This window comes from Pinus tabuliformis, chromosome 5_2 (assembly GCF_031772625.1).
Source record: "Pinus tabuliformis cultivar Carrire ecotype Pingquan chromosome 5_2, CPIR1, whole genome shotgun sequence".
Taxonomy (NCBI): domain Eukaryota; kingdom Viridiplantae; phylum Streptophyta; class Pinopsida; order Pinales; family Pinaceae; genus Pinus; species Pinus tabuliformis.
The window spans coordinates 637,138,254-637,159,455 of record NC_142306.1 but is presented as its reverse complement, the minus strand read 5'-3'; the positions used below and the strand labels follow the sequence as shown (position 1 = coordinate 637,159,455).

The window sequence follows — 21,202 nt, the reverse complement described above, 5'->3', positions numbered from 1 at the left end:
ACTGTCCTCAATATCAATGATTTGTCCTGAAATTCAACAAACTTCACTGAATTAAACACCACTGCTAGTGAGTAACCTAATCTTGCATCAAAAGTATCCACTTTCCGACCACAAAACTGACAAGACTCCAATAAAAATATCAGTCATGACCAGATTTCCACCATGATCCAAGTTCTGTGGATGGTGAGATAATGTCCCTATTAGGTTTTTACCCAATTCTGAATCAGCTTAGATCCTAGAAAAATTGATCAGAGTTTCATATTGATTGGAATTTGGAACTCTCCTGTGTCACTATATTCTCACAAATAGTGGGAAGTATTTGCAACATGGTTAGATGGTTCTCTGATGCTAGTAATTTCAGTTAACTTTTCTAAATTACAGTAAATTTAGCATTGTTGCCAATAACTCTAGCAAACTGGATTGTTACAACGCCTAATCACATAATAACATTACTCCTATCAACTGCATGTTTAAGTCACTGAAGACACAGTAAACTACCTGAGAAAATATGGCAAAGTGACCAACCTGGGGTTGACATCTACACCCTCCTCTATTATTGAGTGTCATGGTTCAAGTCTGAGGCAAATTCTTAGTTTCCACTGGCAGTTCTTTGATTCTCATTTGTTGCACTTGAAACCATAACTTGTCTTAAACCCATCCATAATTTCTTTTCCATGTCATGATTAGAATCAATCCTCTTTGTAATCTCGTGCACTTATTTCTCATCAATGCATTCTTTTGAAACAAAACATTCTTCCTTGCCAACTTACTTAGAGGGTGACTAGTGCCTAGGTTTTCAGTTGCTTTCAACTTCAACTTCAAGTGTGGATTTGATACCATTTTCAGTTTACACATAGAGAGAAATACGCGGAAAATCCAAGAAGAGAGGGAAGATGTATTTATATATCAGTCCATATCTCAAATGTTTTGCTTCCTTACATGGAAGATGAGAGACAGAGGCCATATAACTTATTTTGAATTATTACTAAAGTACTTGTTAATAACTTATTGCACTATCATTAAGTGAATATAGCCTAGACGAATGAAGCACTAACTAACCATTAATTAACTTTGTTTGCTGACCAGGGCATAATAATCCTCATAATGTTGCTATGACATCATTAGATGGCTTCTTCTTATGGTGTTGCATAGGCTTGGGCTCTGTCAATCTCCTCAGCCCCGACGACACACAACTTTGACAATTTCCTTTACTTGGATGACTTATAGTGTTATGGGGTTTCCACAACAGCTTTAACAAGTCCTTAAGTAGTCATCATCAAAACCTTCCAGAGATTCTCTTTTTAATAAAAGAAATACTCATCCCAATGTGTTGTGCTCAATTTGTTTTTGTAATATAGTGAATTATTACCAAAGTACTTATTAATAACTTCTTTTTTGTTCATTTTGAATTGTTACTATTAATAACCTATTGCACTATAATTAAGTGAACATATAATGTAAATAAAGAAGGCACTAATGGCCATTAATTAAGAAATTCCTGTGTTGCATGGTGACCCATCCTGCCCAAAAAAAGTGCACGTACCATACTTTTCTATGTTCTGGGGACTTGTGGACCCATAGGGAATGTCCACAAACTGCTGGGGCTATGTTGCAGAAAACGTGGCCCCCCACAGCTTACCAATCATTTTTCAGTATTGATACTCGCTTGAAACACGTTTCAGTTCAGATGAAACGAGTTTCACATGTGGGAAACACATTTCATACAAACTGAAACACCTTTCAATGTCTGTACAACGTGTTTCCAAATGAAATTTGTTCAATTTTGCCTTGCTTTAATTACGGGGACCCACATTTTTGGTTTTAATTCCTAGTTAGAGGTTATCTATGAATTAATGAGACTTCTAGAAACCTCTAAGATTTGAAAATTTTCTTTAAAAGAGGGTTTCACTCTCAGTTTGCACCAAAATCCGCACTTTTACTCAACATTACCATTATTTGTTTCAGGATGTTTGAGAGTGGTTCCAACCTCATTGGACTTCATATGGAGAAAGTGGAATTTCATATCCCATTCAAAATTCTGCAGACTTAACAATTTTTAGGATTTGAGGATTGGTAGGATTGTAGCATTTTATGTATGAGGGTATGGAATTGACAGTTGAACAAGAGCACCAAGCCCTTCATGTACCTTGATGTTAGTTATATTGATTATCGAACTCCTCTGTCATGGCCTTAGCAGAAATGTACCATTCACTCAAACCAATATCATTGATTAGGCTTGCTGAGCTTTTCATACCATATTTTAAAGCTTGGATTAGGTAGTTTCATCAAAATTGAGTGATGTTGAACGATGTTCCTAGAGGATGCCAATATAAGAGAAGGTGGAACACTGCTTGTCATTTAAATGTTCTTGCTCATTTGTTCATAATGATTTCCTTCCAAGTTTCAAATTTTTTAGAGGTCACGTTTCAAGTGTGTTTCCATTTCGGACACACATACCTTTTTCGCTGTTCTTAGTGCTGGGGACTTCATTGGGCACTTGGGGACATGTTGGCTGTCCCCAAGATGTTCCAGACAGATTTCAGGGGAACTCTGGACAGATTTCAGGGCTGTTGTGGGCAGATTGTAGGGATAATCCAGGGTTATGTCTTCAGTGTTGACTGACAGTCATATACATTGATGATTGGATAATATGATTGTTTTTTCTTGCATCTCAAAACATGGGTTAAGTATGATGGGTTTCATTTTGGGTTTCTGGTGATTTAGATACCGTATTTCCAATGACAAAATCACAAGAAGCAAAGACTTCAGATCAAGAGAAGCATTTCAAACGGCTGATCTTTGTGGTTATTGCTCTTGTTCTTTCTCATTTTTTGGGCCATCTCAGCTTTTAGATATTGTACATGGGTTTCCATGAGTCATTCAGATCCAGTGCTTCAACCATTTCAATCTCAAGCATTGTGAAAAAAATCAGATAGTAGTGATTTGGATTCGGTACTAAATGTTTGAATAAATTTCTAGTCAATCACCTTCTTAATCTATATTATGCATTTAATATCGTTACAGAACCAAAGTGTTTTATAGTGGCTTTCAACAGCTGTAGAAGTCTGCAAAATCTATTGAGAAATACGAGGAAGAAAAACTGCTATAGAGACAGTTCTCTGTCTCATAGATCCTTCATGGACCTTATTGCAAATTAAAAATAGTTACACTCAGTTCCCTAAAGCTGAAGCTCATGTCTAGCGATCAATAATAGAATGTCACACAACCCTTTTTTAAATTGCTTGAGATTTTTTAAAATTGGCAAGTGCAAGGGTTCTGCATAATACTCAAAAATATAGCTTGTTATGTTTACAAGTGTGAAACAACTACAAATGTTAATAGTGAATTCTAAATTTTTAATATATACATATACATATATATATATATATATATATATATATAATGCTGACAAGGATGGAACACCTACAAATGTTAATAGTGAATTCTGAATTTTTAATATTCCTTTAATATATATAACCAGTGCAACATAGGGAATTTCTGTTTACTAACTAGGACATCATACTCCTCATGACATTGTTCTGGCATCATTATGTGGCTTCTTCTGATGGTGCACACAGGCTTGGGCTTTGGCAATTTCCTAAGTGCTGATGACACATGGCCCTGACAATTTCCTTTATCGAGATGACTCACATAGTGTTCATAGCGTTGTGGGATTTTGAGAATGGCTTTAGCAACTCCTAAGTAGTCATCATCAAGACTTTTCAAAGATTCACTTTTTAATAAAAATATTCCTCTTATAGTTTTGTGCCCAATTCGTTTCCATCCAATAGTGATGTGTGTAGTTGCAGTTCCTTGAACCATCATTTAAGTGACCAGTGTCTAGGTCTTCATTTGTTTCCAACCTTGACTTCTCAAGTGTGACTCTGATACCAAATTAGGTTTAACTTTTCATAGGAGAGGAATGGGCAGAAAAAACAATTCCATTTCGTTCCATATTATTCAATATCTCAAAAGTTTTGTTTACATTCATGAGAGACGGGGGAGAGAGGTTACATAGTTTCTTTCTTGTTTGTTTCAAATTATTATAAAGTACTTATTAATAACTTATTGCACTTTCTTTAAGTGGACTTGACCTAAATAAATAAAGCACTAAATGACCATTGATTAAGTAATTATCCTAAAGAAAACAAAAGGAGTAATTAGAACACTGAAACATCTGGATAGATCTCTTATAATTGGAACAGAACTATACTTTAACCAGTTATTTCTTATTTATCTCAGCTTTTAAATTGTAATGCTTCATTGACTTTGTTTGCCACGTTATAGAAGTTATGTTTTGTGAAGTTGTCATGTTTATGTATTTTCGCCATGGTTTCTGTTTAAGACTCTTGTTTGGTCACTTGGGGTGGACCTACATTTACCAGTGCAAATTTTAAAGTTAAGGTTTTCTTAGACAGTTTTTATTGTTATTTTTGTTTTCCAGGGTTGTGCTTGCTCCTCAAGTCCAAGTTATAAATGGTCAGATTGTTATCAATGAAGAGAGCCTTGTAGTTTCCCATCGTGAGTTGAATGTGAATGATATTCACACATATCGCAGAGTTGAAGAAACGAGTTCTAAACTGAACTATCATACCTATATGAATCGGACACCTGTGGAAAGATGGTCCAAGTCAGACACAGAACTATTCTACAAGGTAGAAGAGAAATGACCAGATCCGGGCTTGCTAAAACATTCATTAGTCACTAAGTATTAGTTTGTTTCATTATCTGTTTATATAGAAGCTGAATGTAAAGAGACTTTAAAGGGTGCCACTTGTGATTATTTTCTCTCTTTAGTTTTTATATGCTTTACAGAGGAAATATATGAAACTTTCAAAGGGAGTTTAACGACTGAAAAATTATTCACTCAATCCTGTTTAAACGGCTGCATTTTTTGTTTGTTCAGGCTATGCAACAGTTTGGAACGGACTTTGGAATGATTCAGCACCTTTTTCCTGGCAGAACACGCCGTCAAGTGAAAGCAAAATTTAAAATAGAAGAAAGGAAACATCCTTTGCAACTTGCTAATGCATTAATTCACAGGCCACAAGGTGGGTGTTTAATGTCATCTACAAATGATTGGTAATGCTTTTTTCTGAAAATTTTCCCTTTTCTTAATAATAATTAAAACTGAGACTTTGTACATTCAAAATAAAAGAATGAGATGGAATTCGTACAGCTCTTTCTGATTGTTATTTTCACATTTATGCTTTGGCTATGGAATTATAATGTATTGACTATCATCTAGTAAAGTTTTTTTAAGGGGGTATGTAACCTCATGACTTGGCTGTCTACCTACCCCCTTGTCTTTTTCAGCGAAACCTAGTAATAAGAAAACTGAGTCCGTTTTATGCAACAATGGGTTGAAATAAGGGCAGTTATAGGAAGTCTATTTCAAGGTTGTCAAATAATTCACTGAATTGCTAGCTGAAAAGCTTCCATATAAGCTGCAGTTTTAAAAGTTGACAGCAACCATTCTTTAATGGTTGTGGTATAGGTTAAAAAATTAAAAATAGCGCTATCTTGAGCTGTGTTACAGCATGATAGTGAAAATTAATAGCTACAAATAGTTTCCCTGCATCTATATTCATAACTGATTTTTCAATTTTTGTGAATCTTCCTGCTAGGACATCACAGAAGAAGCAACAATATAACCGTAAACTGCAGCAGAGACAAGCATTAAAGACATTCTCGAAAATCAAAGTGACATGGAAGATTAAAAATGGAATAATCAACTGAAATAAATAAGAAACCTAATTGAAATATTCGGATTGCCTCAATAAGAAGAGCAAAGCATAGTTACATCCCACAACACCATTAAAACCTCCTTAGCTCGACATGCTCCTTTTTATTTTTATTTTATTTCTTTTTCTCTTGCATGTGAGCAAGAATGAGATATTCCACATGGCTTATGTAGAGTCTCAGTCAACAGTTCGCTCACAAAGAGAGAACATGTCATTAGTGGGAATTTAAATTGGGTGGTAAGGATAACAAGTCCTCCTCTCAACCATTCAGGCTAGACCGAAATGATAGCTCTACATTCCCCTGGTGAAACTGTTGTGGACAATCTTTTCTCAACTTAGCTGTAAATGACACCTCCTTCCCCCACTTTTATCCCTTGAAGTTTGAACAATGCTGGAAAGTGATTGGTCCACAATACAGTTGTGAGCTTGGTGGGATGTCATGCTTGATGTTAGGTGGATACTAACCTCATATTCCATCTGTGTATGAGGCTTGAGCACTAACCGTTATACACGGGAAAGGGCACTGACATCTATCATGGGCCAGAGTTCTAACACAAACTGTCCTAGTGTGAGGGCACTGATTTTGTGAAAATTTCAAGCCTTAGGTGACTAATGTCCATACAATCTCAATCAAACAAGTAGATTGCTGAATTTAATTAATGTTGAAATTAAATTTTAGACAATCACATCAATCACACAATAGCTAGAAATTAAATATTGAAAGCATACAAATTAATTTCACACATACAAGTAATTAATCCTTCAAATCAACTTTTAATTCCTTTGAAAAACTTAACCTCCACACACTGTCCCAAAAACAGCACTGCACAGATACCAAAAATACCTTGAACTGAGTGAAGTGACTGTTGTTCAGATGTCTGACCTGTCTGTATGAACTATATGAACACATGTACGTACTGTCCAGACGACTAAGTGGAACTGCTGTATGAGACTGTGTGCTGTTGGAAACATCACTTTCATGGCTACTTGCTCCCTCTCCCTCTTTGTGGTTCAAATTGCTCAACTGCTAAGTGTGTTTAAAGCCTCTACGTTGCCCTGTCTTTATACTTTTAGCAGAGAATCTATTTTGAAGATAACTCCTATTCTAAATCATGCATGAGATACAATTTTAGACTCAAACTGCTAAATATAAGACTTACACTTGTTTTTACTAAAGTGAATTACGAAATAGAATTACTTTTTGAAAATACCTCGAACTACTACTTGCACGCTCACACTGAAATTGTTTAGAAGTTCCCGTCTAAGCTATAATTCTGAACACTTCCTCTTAACGAGTAAGGAATTCTGCACCAATCCAAGTTTGCCTTTGAATGCCTCAAGCTTCCATTTTGCCAAGGGCCTGGTCAGAATATCAACTAACTACAATCCGTGGGAATATGTTGGAGCTTCACTGGTCCCTTTTGAAGCCTGTCTTCTATGAAGCGATATCTAATATCTATATGCTCGGACTTATCATGAAACAGTGGATTTTGAGAGAGTTTGATAAAACTCTGTTTATTGCAGTAAATTGCAGTAGGCTCCAACCCCTGGTTAAACAATCCTGTAAGTAACTTGCTATGCCAGATAGCTTCACAACGAGCAATACTAGTTGCCATGTATTATGCTTTTACTAAGCTAAGTTCCATGTAATATGGATCTAATCCAACAAATTTGCCTGAGATTGGTGCTCCATCTTCTCTACAGATCTAGATCTCCAGCTTCTTTGAGCTCCCTCAGACCTAGCACACTGCTCATTGAGATGCCTCTCTCATTCTTGTGCTGTTGTAGTGTGTTTTTCTCCTCTCCTTATCCTTGCTTTAATAATTTTACATTAAGCTAAATCCTTAACCCTAACCCTAATCTTCAAAGTGATCAATGCCAAGATTAGATCTCGCCCCACTTGAGATCAACGTTATAGATTAAAGCATAATCACTAACGTAAATTATTTGCTTTTCCTAAATTTCTTTTAGCTTAATAAGCCAACATAATAATATGTGTTTTTTACTAAGTTAGACTTAGGCTAAGTTACATTAGCAATCTTACTCACACTAGAGCAAGTACCTAAGGAGACTATGGGTGACTTATGCATGCCTAGACAAGGCTTGTGCAGAAGCGCTTGCCCGAGCTACAAACATCAATACTCCCTTTTAGCAAGGGAGGTACTTCTACCACTTGGAACTGGCTATGATCTTGGGTCTACATTCACTGCCATGGCTGCTACCTCTGAACTAGAAGACTTCCCTTCCATCATCCTCGAAGGGTTGCTCCCTGTGAACTTTTTCCTAGAAGCCTCCTGCTCCTAAACATCCTGAAAGGTCATCTCGTACCAAGAGATCACCTTGACAGATTGGGAGGAATTTATCCCCTCCTAAACCTAAAGTTGATTCCCTCTGTGCTGCTCAACCTTTGAAGCTTCCTTCTCCTTGTTCTTTGTCACGACTCCGCTTCGTGCTTTTGCTCTAATAGGCTGGCTCTTTAACCTATACATGTTGCTATCCCTAACTCCAATGGCGCGACCACTGTCTGATCTAGATATCTTGAGTCTGATTAGTGCGTGTCCATCCCGGAATGATATACCAAACCCCTTCTTCTTGATCTTTGAGACTGAGGGCAAACTACACGAGTTCTGACACCCATAACATGTCCTTCATTTCCATCTTGCCTCTTGACTCAAGTTGGAATAACATTGTTCCAACCCCTCTAACTACATGCTTCATATGGTGTTGATGGCGGTGAACTAATCTCGTGCTCCTGTCATATGTCGAGTTCTGACACCCATAACATGTCCTTCACTTCCATCTTGCCTCTTGACTCAAGTTGGAATAACATTGTTGCAACCCCTAAAACTTTTCTAACCCCTCTAACTGCGTGCTTCATATGGTGTTGATGGTGGTGAACTACTCTTGTACTCCTGTCATATGTCTTGTGGCTCCACTATCTAGCAACCACACATTCATTTGTAATGTGTCTGAGGTAAGGTAGGAAACAAGTGCAAATTTGTCTCAAACTTCTTGGCAAACTCCTCCTCAGCTTTTGTCTATGCATCTATAGTTCGCTGTGTGCCCTTTCCCCCTTTTTTCCTCTTTGGACATTGTGAGGCATAATGTCCAATCTTATGACAAGAGAAATACTTTACTTTAGTCAAGTCCTTCTTCTTTGGTTGTGAGGCTGATGCTCAAGCTCTTTCATTTGTCTTTTGCAATCAGAGCTCTTTCCTTTGCCTTGCCCTTTGCCTTTGTCATCTACTTGCTTATTGATCTTTCCCTTTGACTATAACTTGATTTCCTCTTGTATGCAGTCATCCCCGAGCCTATCAATGTGGGTAGTTTATCTCTAGTACAGACTCTGATGAATGGATCCCATGCCTCTGAGAACCTGTTCAACGCCACATGTACTAGTTCTAAGTCTTCTACCTTTTCTCCTGCTTTTGCAAGTTGATCACGAATCTACATGATCTTCGTCAGATCACTGAGTCAGATTTGGTCATTTGTGTAGTGTAAAGTTTTGTAGATGTTCTATGCTAAGAGCAATTTCACTTTTCTCACAGCAATCATACAAGTAGATAAGCAAAATGCAGATAGAACATATAAGCAGATCTTACAGAAGACAAATCAGAAACAAGAAAAATGTATGTGTTCGTTTCGGCGGTCAACAGGATGCTTCAACCAGCAAAGTCTCCTTTGGTCAGCCAGCCCAGCATGTGTCACAACAACCCTCCAACCAGTAGAACTTCTGCGAAACCCTAGCAGCAGAAACCCTAGTCGTCCTTCCCACGTGAGGCTGAAATTCGTTCTCCAGATAGCTCGTACTTTAGGATGAGAGAGGAAGATGTGAGTTGTGTTATTGTCAAATTCTCTCCAACTTTTCCTGTATATATATCCATCAATGAGGGTGTGTGACACATCTGTTGGGCATGTGAGCCTACATTACAAAACTGGCTGACCTTGCACATATAATTTATTAAGAATAATAAATTCAAAATATAAGTTCTGCTTATCGGATTAAGACTATTTTTATATGGATTTTACACCTCTCAGAAAGAGGAATCCAACAAAAATATTAGCCTCTTAATCTGAGCATCAGAACATGGAGTTTGGACCTAGTTGTCCAAATTTAACACTCCCTCTCAACTAGGGAGAACTCCATCTATTAGTGCAATTAACATCGTGAGTCATCCCGCCGAAACTTGCTTTGCTGGCTTCCTTATTTCAGAACAGAAGTGGGTCAGTCACAAAGACATCATTCCCTGACTGACATAATCAGTTCAGAGGTCCCAGACCTCACAAATCTTGATCCCAGATCAAGTGGTTGGACCATGCCATCCTAGATAGAGAGTACGGCAATCTCTGATGCGTCCATCAGTCTTTGCTAATAGTCTCTAGCTTTTCCACACCTCATTGGCCAAATGAGAGGTACTTCCCATGAGCCCTGAACTCAATGGGTAGGATGCATACGGGGCACAGATTAAATGAGTGGCGAACCAGCTCAATAATTACAAGGGTGGGGCAGAAGCATTATGAGTGCTTATAGCTCCGAGAAGCTATCCCCAAAGCCCCCCAGAGCTCCCAGAGCTCATCGTCCAACAGGACCCACATTATAGGGTCTTTCCACGACACCAAGATTCTCACGGAAGGTTAGGAACTTGACCTTCCCCAGGGGCTTAGTGAGAATATCCGCGACCTGCTCATCAGTTCCTATATGATCGAGCCTTACGGCGCCTTGCTGTACCATATCCCGGATAAAGTGGTACCTGATATCAATATGCTTGGATCGGTCGTGGAACACAGGATTCTTAGTCATACGAATCCCACTTTGATTATCACAGAGTAATACAGTGGTATCTAGCACATGTTGGAACAGCCCACTAAAGAGCTTCCTCAACCAAACTGCTTCACAACAGGCCATACTAGCAGCAATGTATTCGGCCTCCGCGGTGCTCAAAGCCACCGACTTCTGCTTCCTGCTCATCTATGAGATTGAAGCAGAACCAAGATTGAAACAGCATCCAGATGTGCTCTTACGATCCACCACACTGCCAGCCCAATCGACATCAGTATATCCCCGAAGTATCACACTCCCGGCAGTGTATCTCAGCCCATGGTTTATCGTGCCCCGAAGATATCTCAAAAGATTCTTGGCACCAACCCAGTGAAATTTATGAGGCTCAACCATCTGTTGACTCAAAGTATTCACTGCAAAACATATGTCCGGACGGGTGTTCGCTAAGAACATCAAAGCTCCTATGAGTTGACGATACTCAGTAGGATTGGCCAAGATAGGCTCTGCAGCGCTGCCACTCAATCTTCTTAAAGTTGAGTTCCATTGGTGTCGACACGGACTTATAGTCCACCATCCCAAATCTTTCAAGAAGCTTCCCAATATACTTTCCTTGAGAAAGGAAAATCTCTCCAGGTCTCTGCCAGACCTCCAGGCCTAGGAAATAGTGCATCAGTCCTAGGTCTTTCATCTCGAACTCAGCAGCAAGCTCCCTCTTACATTGATGAATGAGAGGGTCATCACCTGTCAGGAAGAGGTCATCCACATATAGCACTAGAATGAGAGGCTTTCCTTCCACAACCTTAAAGTAAAGGTTTGGATCAGCATTGCTTCGAGTGAAGCCCAGCTTCATCAAGTAACTATCCATCCTCTCATACCAAGCTCTGGGTGCTTGCTTTAACCCATAGAGGGCTTTCTTCAACCTGCAGACATAAGTGTCTCGATCTTGAACTTCAAATCCCAGAGGTTGTTCTACATACACCTCTTTCTTTATTGCACCATGCAGAAAAGCGGTCTTGACGTCCATCTGATGAAGACTCCATCCTTGCGTAGCAGCAAGGGCTATGATGGATTGGATGGTGGTATATCGATCCACAGGTGCAAATATATCGTCATAGTCAATTCCTTTCTTTTGAGAGAAGCCACGGGCAACAAATCTTGCCTTAAACTTTTCAGCACTCCCATCAGATCCATGTTTAATCTTGTAGAGCCATTTAGCGGTGACAACAGATTTGTCCTTCGGTCTCGGGACCACATCCCAGACATCATTCTTCATAATAGCCTCATATTCTTCATGCATAGCATCCTTCCAGACTTGATGCTTGATGGCTTCCTCAAAAGATCCAGGTTCAGATTGTATAATAGTACTCATGGCAGCTAGATACCCTTGGTATCTACACGGCTTCTTGCTTTCTCGGAATGTTCCCCTTTGTCTTGGATGACTTCTTCCTTTCCTTTAATATCCAATGAGATTCCCAAGAGCTATGTTCTTCATGATTCCAATACGAGCTCTTGTTTCCATGATGCTATGATGCATCTTCTTATCATGATCATATCTGCAAGGACTTCTGATAGGATACCATCTCATTCATACTGGAGATTTATTACTCCCTCTTTCCTTAAGATTCCTCTATCCTTCAGATGATATGAATTCTTCTTCATAACCTTCCCATAGCATTGAGTCTTAGCTATACTAAATTGTCTTGTTTGAGTACCAAACCTTTATAACAATGAGGTCTTTATGATAGCTACACCTAGATAGGGATCAGGACCTTACCTTCATCATAGCCAGGATCATGCTCAGGACCTTGTCTTCATAACAGAATAAGATCATGACTGCTTGTTTTACTGTAACATTCTCACTGAGAACTTTACTGTTCTTTTACTGAGATAATCTCTGTGCTTTTACCGAAACCATAGCTATAACACTGAGATCTCAAGATCTTCTCATAATCAATACTAGACCGAGATCATGATACAGACTTATTCTGCCACTCCAAGACCAAGATCATCAATCCCTTTCTCAGACACTGCTGAGACCATCATCATTATTGCTACTACACTGAGGTCCCTGTTATTGCATCACTGATATCATCACTGCCTGTATCATCGATGTTATCACTACTAAACTGCTGCACATTCATCCAAATCAGCACTGCTTCTTCGCATAACATTTTCTGCCTCAAAATTTCAGAGATCTATACAGAGATTTTCATCAAGAATCTGACCAAGATCATGATTACCATCGACCATACTATATATAACAAGACAGAGTATCATTATAAAAACTCCACATATGCTTACTGCATTTTCAGAACTCGACAAACCTGTAACCACATACAAACTCTGTCTGCTGCGCGTTTGTATGTTGTAGTGCTGTCCGAGTTCACCAACCGAGGTTTGACACGTCTTCCACTCCCGCACTGGCATATATATCTATATATACCTGCGTATATATCTTACCATCCACGTAGTCCTCTGGACTGTCCACGTGACGGCTCCACAATAATTTGCTGCACCGTTTATTCAGGCGTCCTACGCTGCATAAACATGCACAGCGATATGCCTAGCCGCTGACCTGAGTTCCTGCTACCACGTGGCAGTCTAATAAACTTCCAGCCGGCTGTGTATTGTACATCTGCGCATTTACTAGTGAGTCTCAACACTCACATAGAACTGCATATACACTGTCCACGCGTTACCTCTGCAAACCGGCGCAATCTCCTTCGCTGTTTGTTCCCAAACGCATCAGCATATAAAACTGTATATATAGATAATGCTGTCCACGTGCCGGATCCTTGGCAGTCCTGCGCAAGGCCACCATATATCCCTGCCACGTATCAGCTTCTTTGGTGAAATTCTGTACGCGTTCTCAATACTTATATAACCTGTGTTATATATGTTTATAGAACCGCGTCCTTTATTCGATCAAACTCCAAGTAATTATTCCGTGCCTTCACCGGAACCTGCGTACACGTCTAACAGTCCACACGTCGTTTCTGCAACCCTGCGCGATTTTCTTCGCTGCCTGCTCCAAACGCCTTGTCACATATATACAGCACGACCTGTATACATATATCACCGTCCACGTGTCTGTCAACTGTTCTGTAGTTGTTTTTGCCCACGCGTCTATTACTTACGCGTTACTGTCCTAAGTGCTCAGCACTTATCCAGCCTACGCGTATAATCTCTTGTGCAGTCTCGGTCGACCCACGCACTTCCTTTGCTGCTCACCTTAACACACCAACTTATAAATATAAATCCGCAACTGATCATACGGCGTTCTATATCTACAACCCCGCGTGTATATCTAACTGCCCACGCGTCAGACCATCAACACTTCTGTGCCATATCTCTCTGACCACGCGTCGTCCTCAAAACCCGACTGTTCACTGTTTGTCTCAGCAACTCCGCACAGTCTTCTCTGCTGTTACTCCAAACGTATCAGCGTATGCAAACCTGCGCGTGTACTGGTCCACGTGTCCATTTATCAACAAGCCCGCAGTCGTTGCCGATATTTCTCCACGTGTCCACACTTAGATATATAAACCTGTACATATATACCACAGTCTACGTGTTGGCTTGGCAGACCTGCGCGTTCTCCCGCGCTGTCTACTTCCACGTCCTGACGTATATGTATAAACCTGTAAACATATATCCCGGCCCACGCGTTCGTCCACTAACGCTCCTGTGATGGTAGTAAATACTTGACCACGTGTCTACTTATCGTAGACCTGCGCAGCTCTGTTTCTTCAGTTAATCATCCAACTGAAACACGGCAATCCACCTATGATTAACCGAAGACTTTCAAGACAGTCTTTATACTGTTCGGCTGATTTATCGACCCCTGGACAGCGCTGTTCTCATATGATCCTCCGCGCATCGATCTTAGAACGATCATCTAAAATGCTGCGCAACCATATATTCGAACTACTGCTCCATTCCGATACAACTCGCCTCTTTGACCTCGTCTGAATTCCAAGATTAACCTGTGCGCCTTCAACCCTGAACTGCGCATAGGATGTACGCATTTGAACTGCGTCATCCTCCTCTTAGAAATCAGAGCAAGACCTTTAATCCTTCGATGATGATTGCTATAGATAGAGTTTGTCTTCACCTCAGCTCCGATACCATGTAAAGTTTTGTAGATGTTCTATGCTAAGAGCAATTTCACTTTTCTCACAGCAATCATACAAGTAGATAAGCAAAATGCAGATAGAACATATAAGCAGATCTTACAGAAGACAAATCAAAAACAAGAAAAATGTAAGTGTTCGTTTCGGCGGTCAACAGGATGCTTCAACCAGCAAAGTCTCCTTTGGTCAGCCAGCCCAACATGTGTCACAACAACCCTCCAACCAGTAGAACTTCTGCGAAACCCTAGCAGCAGAAACCCTAGTCGTCCTTCCCACGTGAGGCTGAAATTTGTTCTCCAGATAGCTCGTACTTTGGGATGAGAGAGGAAGATGTGAGTTGTGTTATCGTCAAATTCTCTCCAACTTTTCCTGTATATATATCCATCAATGAGGGTGTGTGACACATCTGTTGGGCATGTGAGCCTACATTACAAAACTGGCTGACCTTGCACATATAATTTATTAAGAATAATAAATTCAAAATATAAGTTCTGCTTATCGGATTAAGACTATTTTTATATGGATTTTACACCTCTCAGAAAGAGGAATTCAACAAAAATATTAGCCTCTTAATCTGAGCATCAGAACATGGAGTTTGGACCTAGTTGTCCAAATTTAACATGTAGTCTGGAGCATACTTTTAATATCATCTTCCTAATTACTGTCTTGCTCTGGTATAATCCTAACAATGTTTTGAACATTTTCTTGGTTGTCTTGTTGTCGGTTAAGTGAGGGATCAAATGATCCTTCACGACATCCATAAGTATCCTCTATGTCGTTATCTCCTTCTTTGCTAGAAGGGCCTTCTCCTAAGGATCTAACGGCTTTGGGATTGTGGTCTCAACAATCTCCCAAAGATCATCTTCCTTGAGTACGAAGGTGACCCTAGCCTTCCAAGATAGGAAGTTTGGCTCTTTCTAATATGTCTTTGTATGGAAGGCCCATTGTAGTGATCTTGACTTGTCCTCAACTAAAAAACACTGCCTGATCCTTTAGGCACACCTATGAATTTGTTTGTCGCTAAAACTTTGACGACTTCAACCTACTTACGGCTCGATTGCTATAGTCCACTGCTACTCTGCCTCGACACTGACTACCTGTGCTTGTATTGTTCCTAGTAATGTTTAGTCGGCCCTACTACTCGGGTCTTGATAGTCCATTGGCCCTGGTTGGAATCTGCATACTATCTTGTGGCCTCTTATCCTGTCACGTCAACCTGCCTACTCAGTCTCTTATCGACCCTCCAAACATGTTGTCTCGATGGTTGTTTACTCTATTCCAACAACCTTTGTGCAGTTTGTCCTACCAACCACTCACATGGGACACTACTATCTTCACTGCTTTCATCCATGGCCAATTGTAGATAAACAACTTTACTCCCTTGAACCTTGCATGTTGAACATGTTTTCAATTGTTCTGTTGGCCTTGTGCTCTGTCGATGGTTGTGCTGTCAACAATCTCCCTGAGACATTATTAGGTATGTCTCATTGCGAGCTTGTTCTACTCCAGTAGTGACGTGGTAATATGGTGGCTATCTTCGGCCTAAGCTTCCTCTATTGTGACCCAATCCTTTGCATGTGGGCCCTGGTTGGTCGAGTCTAATAATCAGTTGGTTCATTGGCTGTCATGCTGCTGGTCTCCTTTGTAGGTTGTGACTTGGCTCTTCATTGTCGTCGCTTACTTTTCCTTGACTCCCTCGTGTAATCTGTGGTGGTTGGTGTGGCAGATGGGTGGGTTGTTAGACTTGTCGGCCACCCAATCTGTTAGGATATTCCGACACATAGGAAATAGTTAAGTATAACTTGGTCTATTGTAGAGTTAGGTAAAGTGTGTTTCTTTATTATGTACATTTGTAACTTACAATCCGACGGTCACGATATGTTCTAGACATGAAGTGAACTGACGGTTCATTCTCTCCTCGGTATTACCAACACTTGATCTGTGGCTTAACACCTGATTGGCCCATGATCTCTATTTAAAGAGTATGGAGGGTCATTTATAGGGTAACCGTTCATGAGAGAAGCTTATGTAAATTTTCATTATTTTATTAATAAATTGCCTGAAGTGGCCGCATTGGCTCAGGCCGTAGACTGTTTCCCTCTTTGAGGGTTTTAACCATGTCAAGAATACTGGTGTATTGATCTGTGATCTGTTTGTGAGTGGTGACCTTTGGTGTTCTATTTGAGGAACTTACTCTGTAAATTCCTACATGGTATCAGAGCTATTTGAGGGCCGCATCCGTTGGTGATCTAAATTTGAAGTCGGTACAACTGCATCCGATTGTCGTTTCCTAGATCTACTGTTTCTAACTACTTATGGGCCGAGAGGACTACTCTATTGTGCTAGGAGCATCTGTTCCAGAGAGGAACCCCTTTCGTTTCACGCGAAAAGGTTTCCGGTAGCCCTAGCTACGTCATTTTTAAGATTTGGAGGTATACAGTCTTTATTTGCAGTTCTAGCTATTCATCTCTCTGTTTATTTCGGTTTATTTAGCTCTCTGTTTTTTATTACTAGATCTATACCTTTCATTTTTGCGTATGCTCTTTGTCCCGCGACTCTGTGCGATCTAGGCAAATCAGAAACAGAAAGGAAGGATTTTTCTCATGCGTATGCTCTTTTCCGCCACGCCTTAGTGTGATCTCGGAAAATCAGAAACATTGAGGAAAATATTTAGTTTCCGGCTAAAGCTAACTTCAAGCCGTAAGGTTTGTTTTTTTTTGTATGTCCGTGTTGGGTTTTGTGGTTTTTGTTTTGTAGGCAAAAAAGAGTTTTGTCAAATAAGTACGCACCCCAAAACTTCAATGATTTATATATAAAAAAAACCCCTTCCTCTTTTCCAAAAATTACTAACCTTTTAAACTAGCTCACTTGGTCCAAAGTTACTTTATGAGAATAGAGGTCTTGGGTTCAAGTCTTTTTTTTTGTTGAGTTACTTTTTCAAAAAGCACATGTAACTTATGTTTTAAAGTTACTTTATGTAAAAGTGTTCTCACCCATTATAAAAAGTGAGTCACTTATAATTCTAAAGTCTCTTTATCTTTTATTTAAGTTACAATTTAGTGGGTAGTTCATAAAGTACCATTGTAAAAGTGACTTTCACTTATTTATAAAAGCGAGTCACATTTTTATTTTTATTTTTTTCTTAATTTAAAGTGAGCTAATTAGATTAAGTTTGGAAAGGGAGGAGATTTTTTATATATATAACATTATCATTAATTTCTGCATATTCACGCACTTCGTCGGCATCTTCAACAACTTTTCTTCAAAAAGCCATAACTTTTTCATCTGGAAGTTGTTTTCAGAGCCATTTTTTTTAATCAGTTTAATTTTTCGAAATTTTTCCATTGGAACACTTAGTTTCAGCATCTACGGCTTTAGTTTCTGTTAAAATGGAAAGTCCATGCCAAGTTATTCTTCATAGCACCAACTACTTTCAATGGTGGTCCTACATTGTGGATTTACTTAGAAGTAAAGGTCTTTACAGAATTGCCTCAGGCCAAGAAACCAAATCTCAAGATGAAGATAAAGCAGCCAAATGGGAAAATAGGAAAGATCAAGCACGTGGGTTGATAGGGATGCCTATTTCTCCAGACCTTAGATTCCATATTGCAGAACTTGATACTCCTAATGAAGCAATGAAACAATGCACTAAAGTTTTTGGAATTAAAAATGAAATTAGAGCTCATCAACTCGAAAATGAGTTGTTTACATTGGACCCCAATAATTTTTCTTCCATTGAAGATTTTTTGTCCAAGTTCAAGACCCTTAGACTTCTTTTGGAAGGTGTTAAGGTTAAGAAAGAAGATGGTAGCCTTATCTATTCCATTTTTACTAAGTTGGGACCAGCCTACTCTGTGTTTGTTTCCACCTTCCATTCTACTAGAGAAGCCTTTATTTCTCGAAGACAAGACTACAAGTCCCCCTCTTTTGATGCCTTTTGTGATTCTTTAATAAGAGAACAAGAAAAGCTCTTATATCTTGGTCTTCTTAATCTTGGAAACTCTTCTAAGAAAGCCTTTGCTGCCCAGCAACAATGACAGACTTAGGACACTTGCATTATTTTCTCGGTCCTCAAGTCTTGCAATCTAAGGAAGGTATTTCCGTTTCCCAGTCCAAGTATGCCTGTGATATTCTACGCCTTTTTCACATGGAAGACTGTAAACCAACGCCTTCTCCCTTTCAGTCTGGAGCCAAACTTTCAGTCACTTGTACTTCCCTTGAAGTTGATGCTACCTTATACCGTCAACTTGTAGGCAAACTTTTGTATTTGACCCATACTCGTCCTGACCTTTCCTTTGTTGTTGGCTTTATTTCGGTTTATGCAAAACCCACATGAAATTCATTGGAAAGCAGCTAAAAGAATACTTTGTTATGTTCAAGGTACAGTTCAGTTTGGGATTCATTACAAAGCAGAAGCATCTCCTCTATTGGTTGGTTTCACTGATTCTGATTGGGTTGGTGACACTGATGATCAGAAGTCTATTGCAGGTTTTGTGTTCACTCTTGGTTCAGGACCTATTACATGGGCTTGCATGAAACAAAGTGCCATTTCTCTTTCTTCAGTAGAAGCAGAGTATCGTGGTGCCGTAGAAGCTAGTAAGGAAGCCCTGTGGCTTCGTTAGATCTCGTCAAAGTTTGGTTTTCAGTAGTCGCATTCGACTACACTTTGGTGTGATAATCAAAGTGCTATTCAACTATGCAAAGATCCTGCCCAACATCAGCGCAACAAACACATTGAACTACACATGCACTGATTGAAGGCCACATTGCTCAAGATTGTGCTGATAGAAGAAATGCTCAAAGGCCTAGTAGCAAGAACAATAATGGCAACAACAACAACTTCAACAATAGAAGAAGAAGAGGAGGTCTTGCTGCCCATACAAGTGTTGAAGAGCCCCAATGCTCTCAAACGAGCTCCAAGAACACAAGGTATGACAATAATGTTGTTAATACTCAATTTGAATATTATCTTGTTGTTGCTCTTCCTAGCTCATCTTCCAATAACATTGATCGCTAACTGATGGATAGTGGGGCATCTAGACATTTTATTGGGTATTGTGAAGTCCTCTCAAATTTGGTTGAGAGGGAGACTAATTTGAAAATTCTACTTGGGGATAATTTTTCTCATCTTGTCAAAGGGTCTGGCTCTGTTTCTTTTCATTTGAATTATGGGGAAACCATTTATCTACAGGATGAGTTGTATGTGCCAAGCTTGAAGAAGAATCTTGCCTTTGTTTCTGCTTTGGAAGACAAAGGGTATAGAGTTGTATTCGTTAATGGAAAAGTCCTTGCTTGGCCAAGGAGATCTAACTTGAGAGAAACCTTCACTCTTGGTGTCCGAAACGAAGGCCTATACAGAGTTTGTGGACGACCAATTCACGCATTGGTCCATGACACCACTAATTAGTGTGAGCTTTGGCATCGAAGATTTGCCCAACTTCACTACAAGGCTTTGCTAGACTTTAGCAGGATGGTTACATGGATTCCTAGGATTTAGGTGGATCATGAAGGCATATGTCAGGGATGTGCTAGTGGAAAGAATATCAAGGGACGATTCCCTTCTAGCACCAACAGACCTAAGGAGATTCTTCAACTCTTCAGTCTGACCTTTTTGGGCCCATGCTCGTGACATCTCTTGGAGGATGCTTATATTATATTATCTTTGTTGATGACTTCTCTCGTAAGACTTGGATCTTCTACTTGAAGACTAAGGATCAGGCTTTCAGCATGTTCAGGGACTTCAAGGTTCTCGTGGAAAATCAAACAGGAAGGAAGATTAAGATCCTGAGGACTAATAATGGAGGTGAATACACTTCAAATGAAATCAAAGACTTCTGTAGAGATGCTGGGATTAAGACAGAGGTGACTATTCCATCCTCAAAGCAACCAAACCATGGTTCATAGTAAAAACCTTCCGATGTTTTTGTGGGGATAAGCTACAAATACTATCGTATATGTCCAATATAGGAGTCCTCGTTAAGCCTTGGGAGACAAGACTCCTGAAAAAATCTTTACAGGTGTCAAACTGGAAGTTGGACACTTGAGAATATTTGGATGTCGTGTCTACTTTCATGTACCAAAGGACATGAGTTCCAACTTGGAAGTTTCAGGAAAGAAAGGTACATCTGTTGGCTATTGTGTAAATTCTAAAGCTTACAGGATATATTTGCCGGGTCAAAGGAACATTGAGTTCAGTCGGGATGTGACTTTTGATAGGGATGTTGCCTGTGGAAAAGCAAGGGACTCTCCTGTCCCTACCAACATGGAGAGAAGTGATGATTCTATGGATGTAGATGCAGAGCCATCCATGCCCAAGCCGAACCTTGCAGATGAGCCTATGGCACCCATGGATCCTTTGGATCCTCCTCCATGTGATCCTCCCATGAGGAAGAGACCTTTGTGGCTTTGTGATACATTACAGTTGCAGAGAGACACTTAGCCTTGAGAGGCACTTTTAGGGAGAGCAAGTAGCCTCACAAATATCGGGGATACGCTGCAATGATGAGCAACATCATATAATCTAAACCTTGTAGCTATGAGGAAGC

General features: G+C 39.7%; 1 protein-coding gene across 4 annotated transcripts in view; it reads left to right on the top strand.

The window, feature by feature from the left end:
- LOC149160668 (uncharacterized) overlaps positions 1 to 21,202 on the top strand; it is a 66,844-nt gene that overhangs the window by 7,494 nt on the left and 38,148 nt on the right. For all 4 annotated transcript variants that reach the window (XM_089436753.1, XM_089436754.1, XM_089436752.1 and 1 more), the window contains exons 6-7: positions 4,445 to 4,655; positions 4,907 to 5,051. In XM_089436753.1, coding sequence (XP_089292879.1) covers positions 4,445 to 4,655; positions 4,907 to 5,051 — 356 coding nt within the window. The remainder of the gene's footprint in view (positions 1 to 4,444; positions 4,656 to 4,906; positions 5,052 to 21,202) is intronic.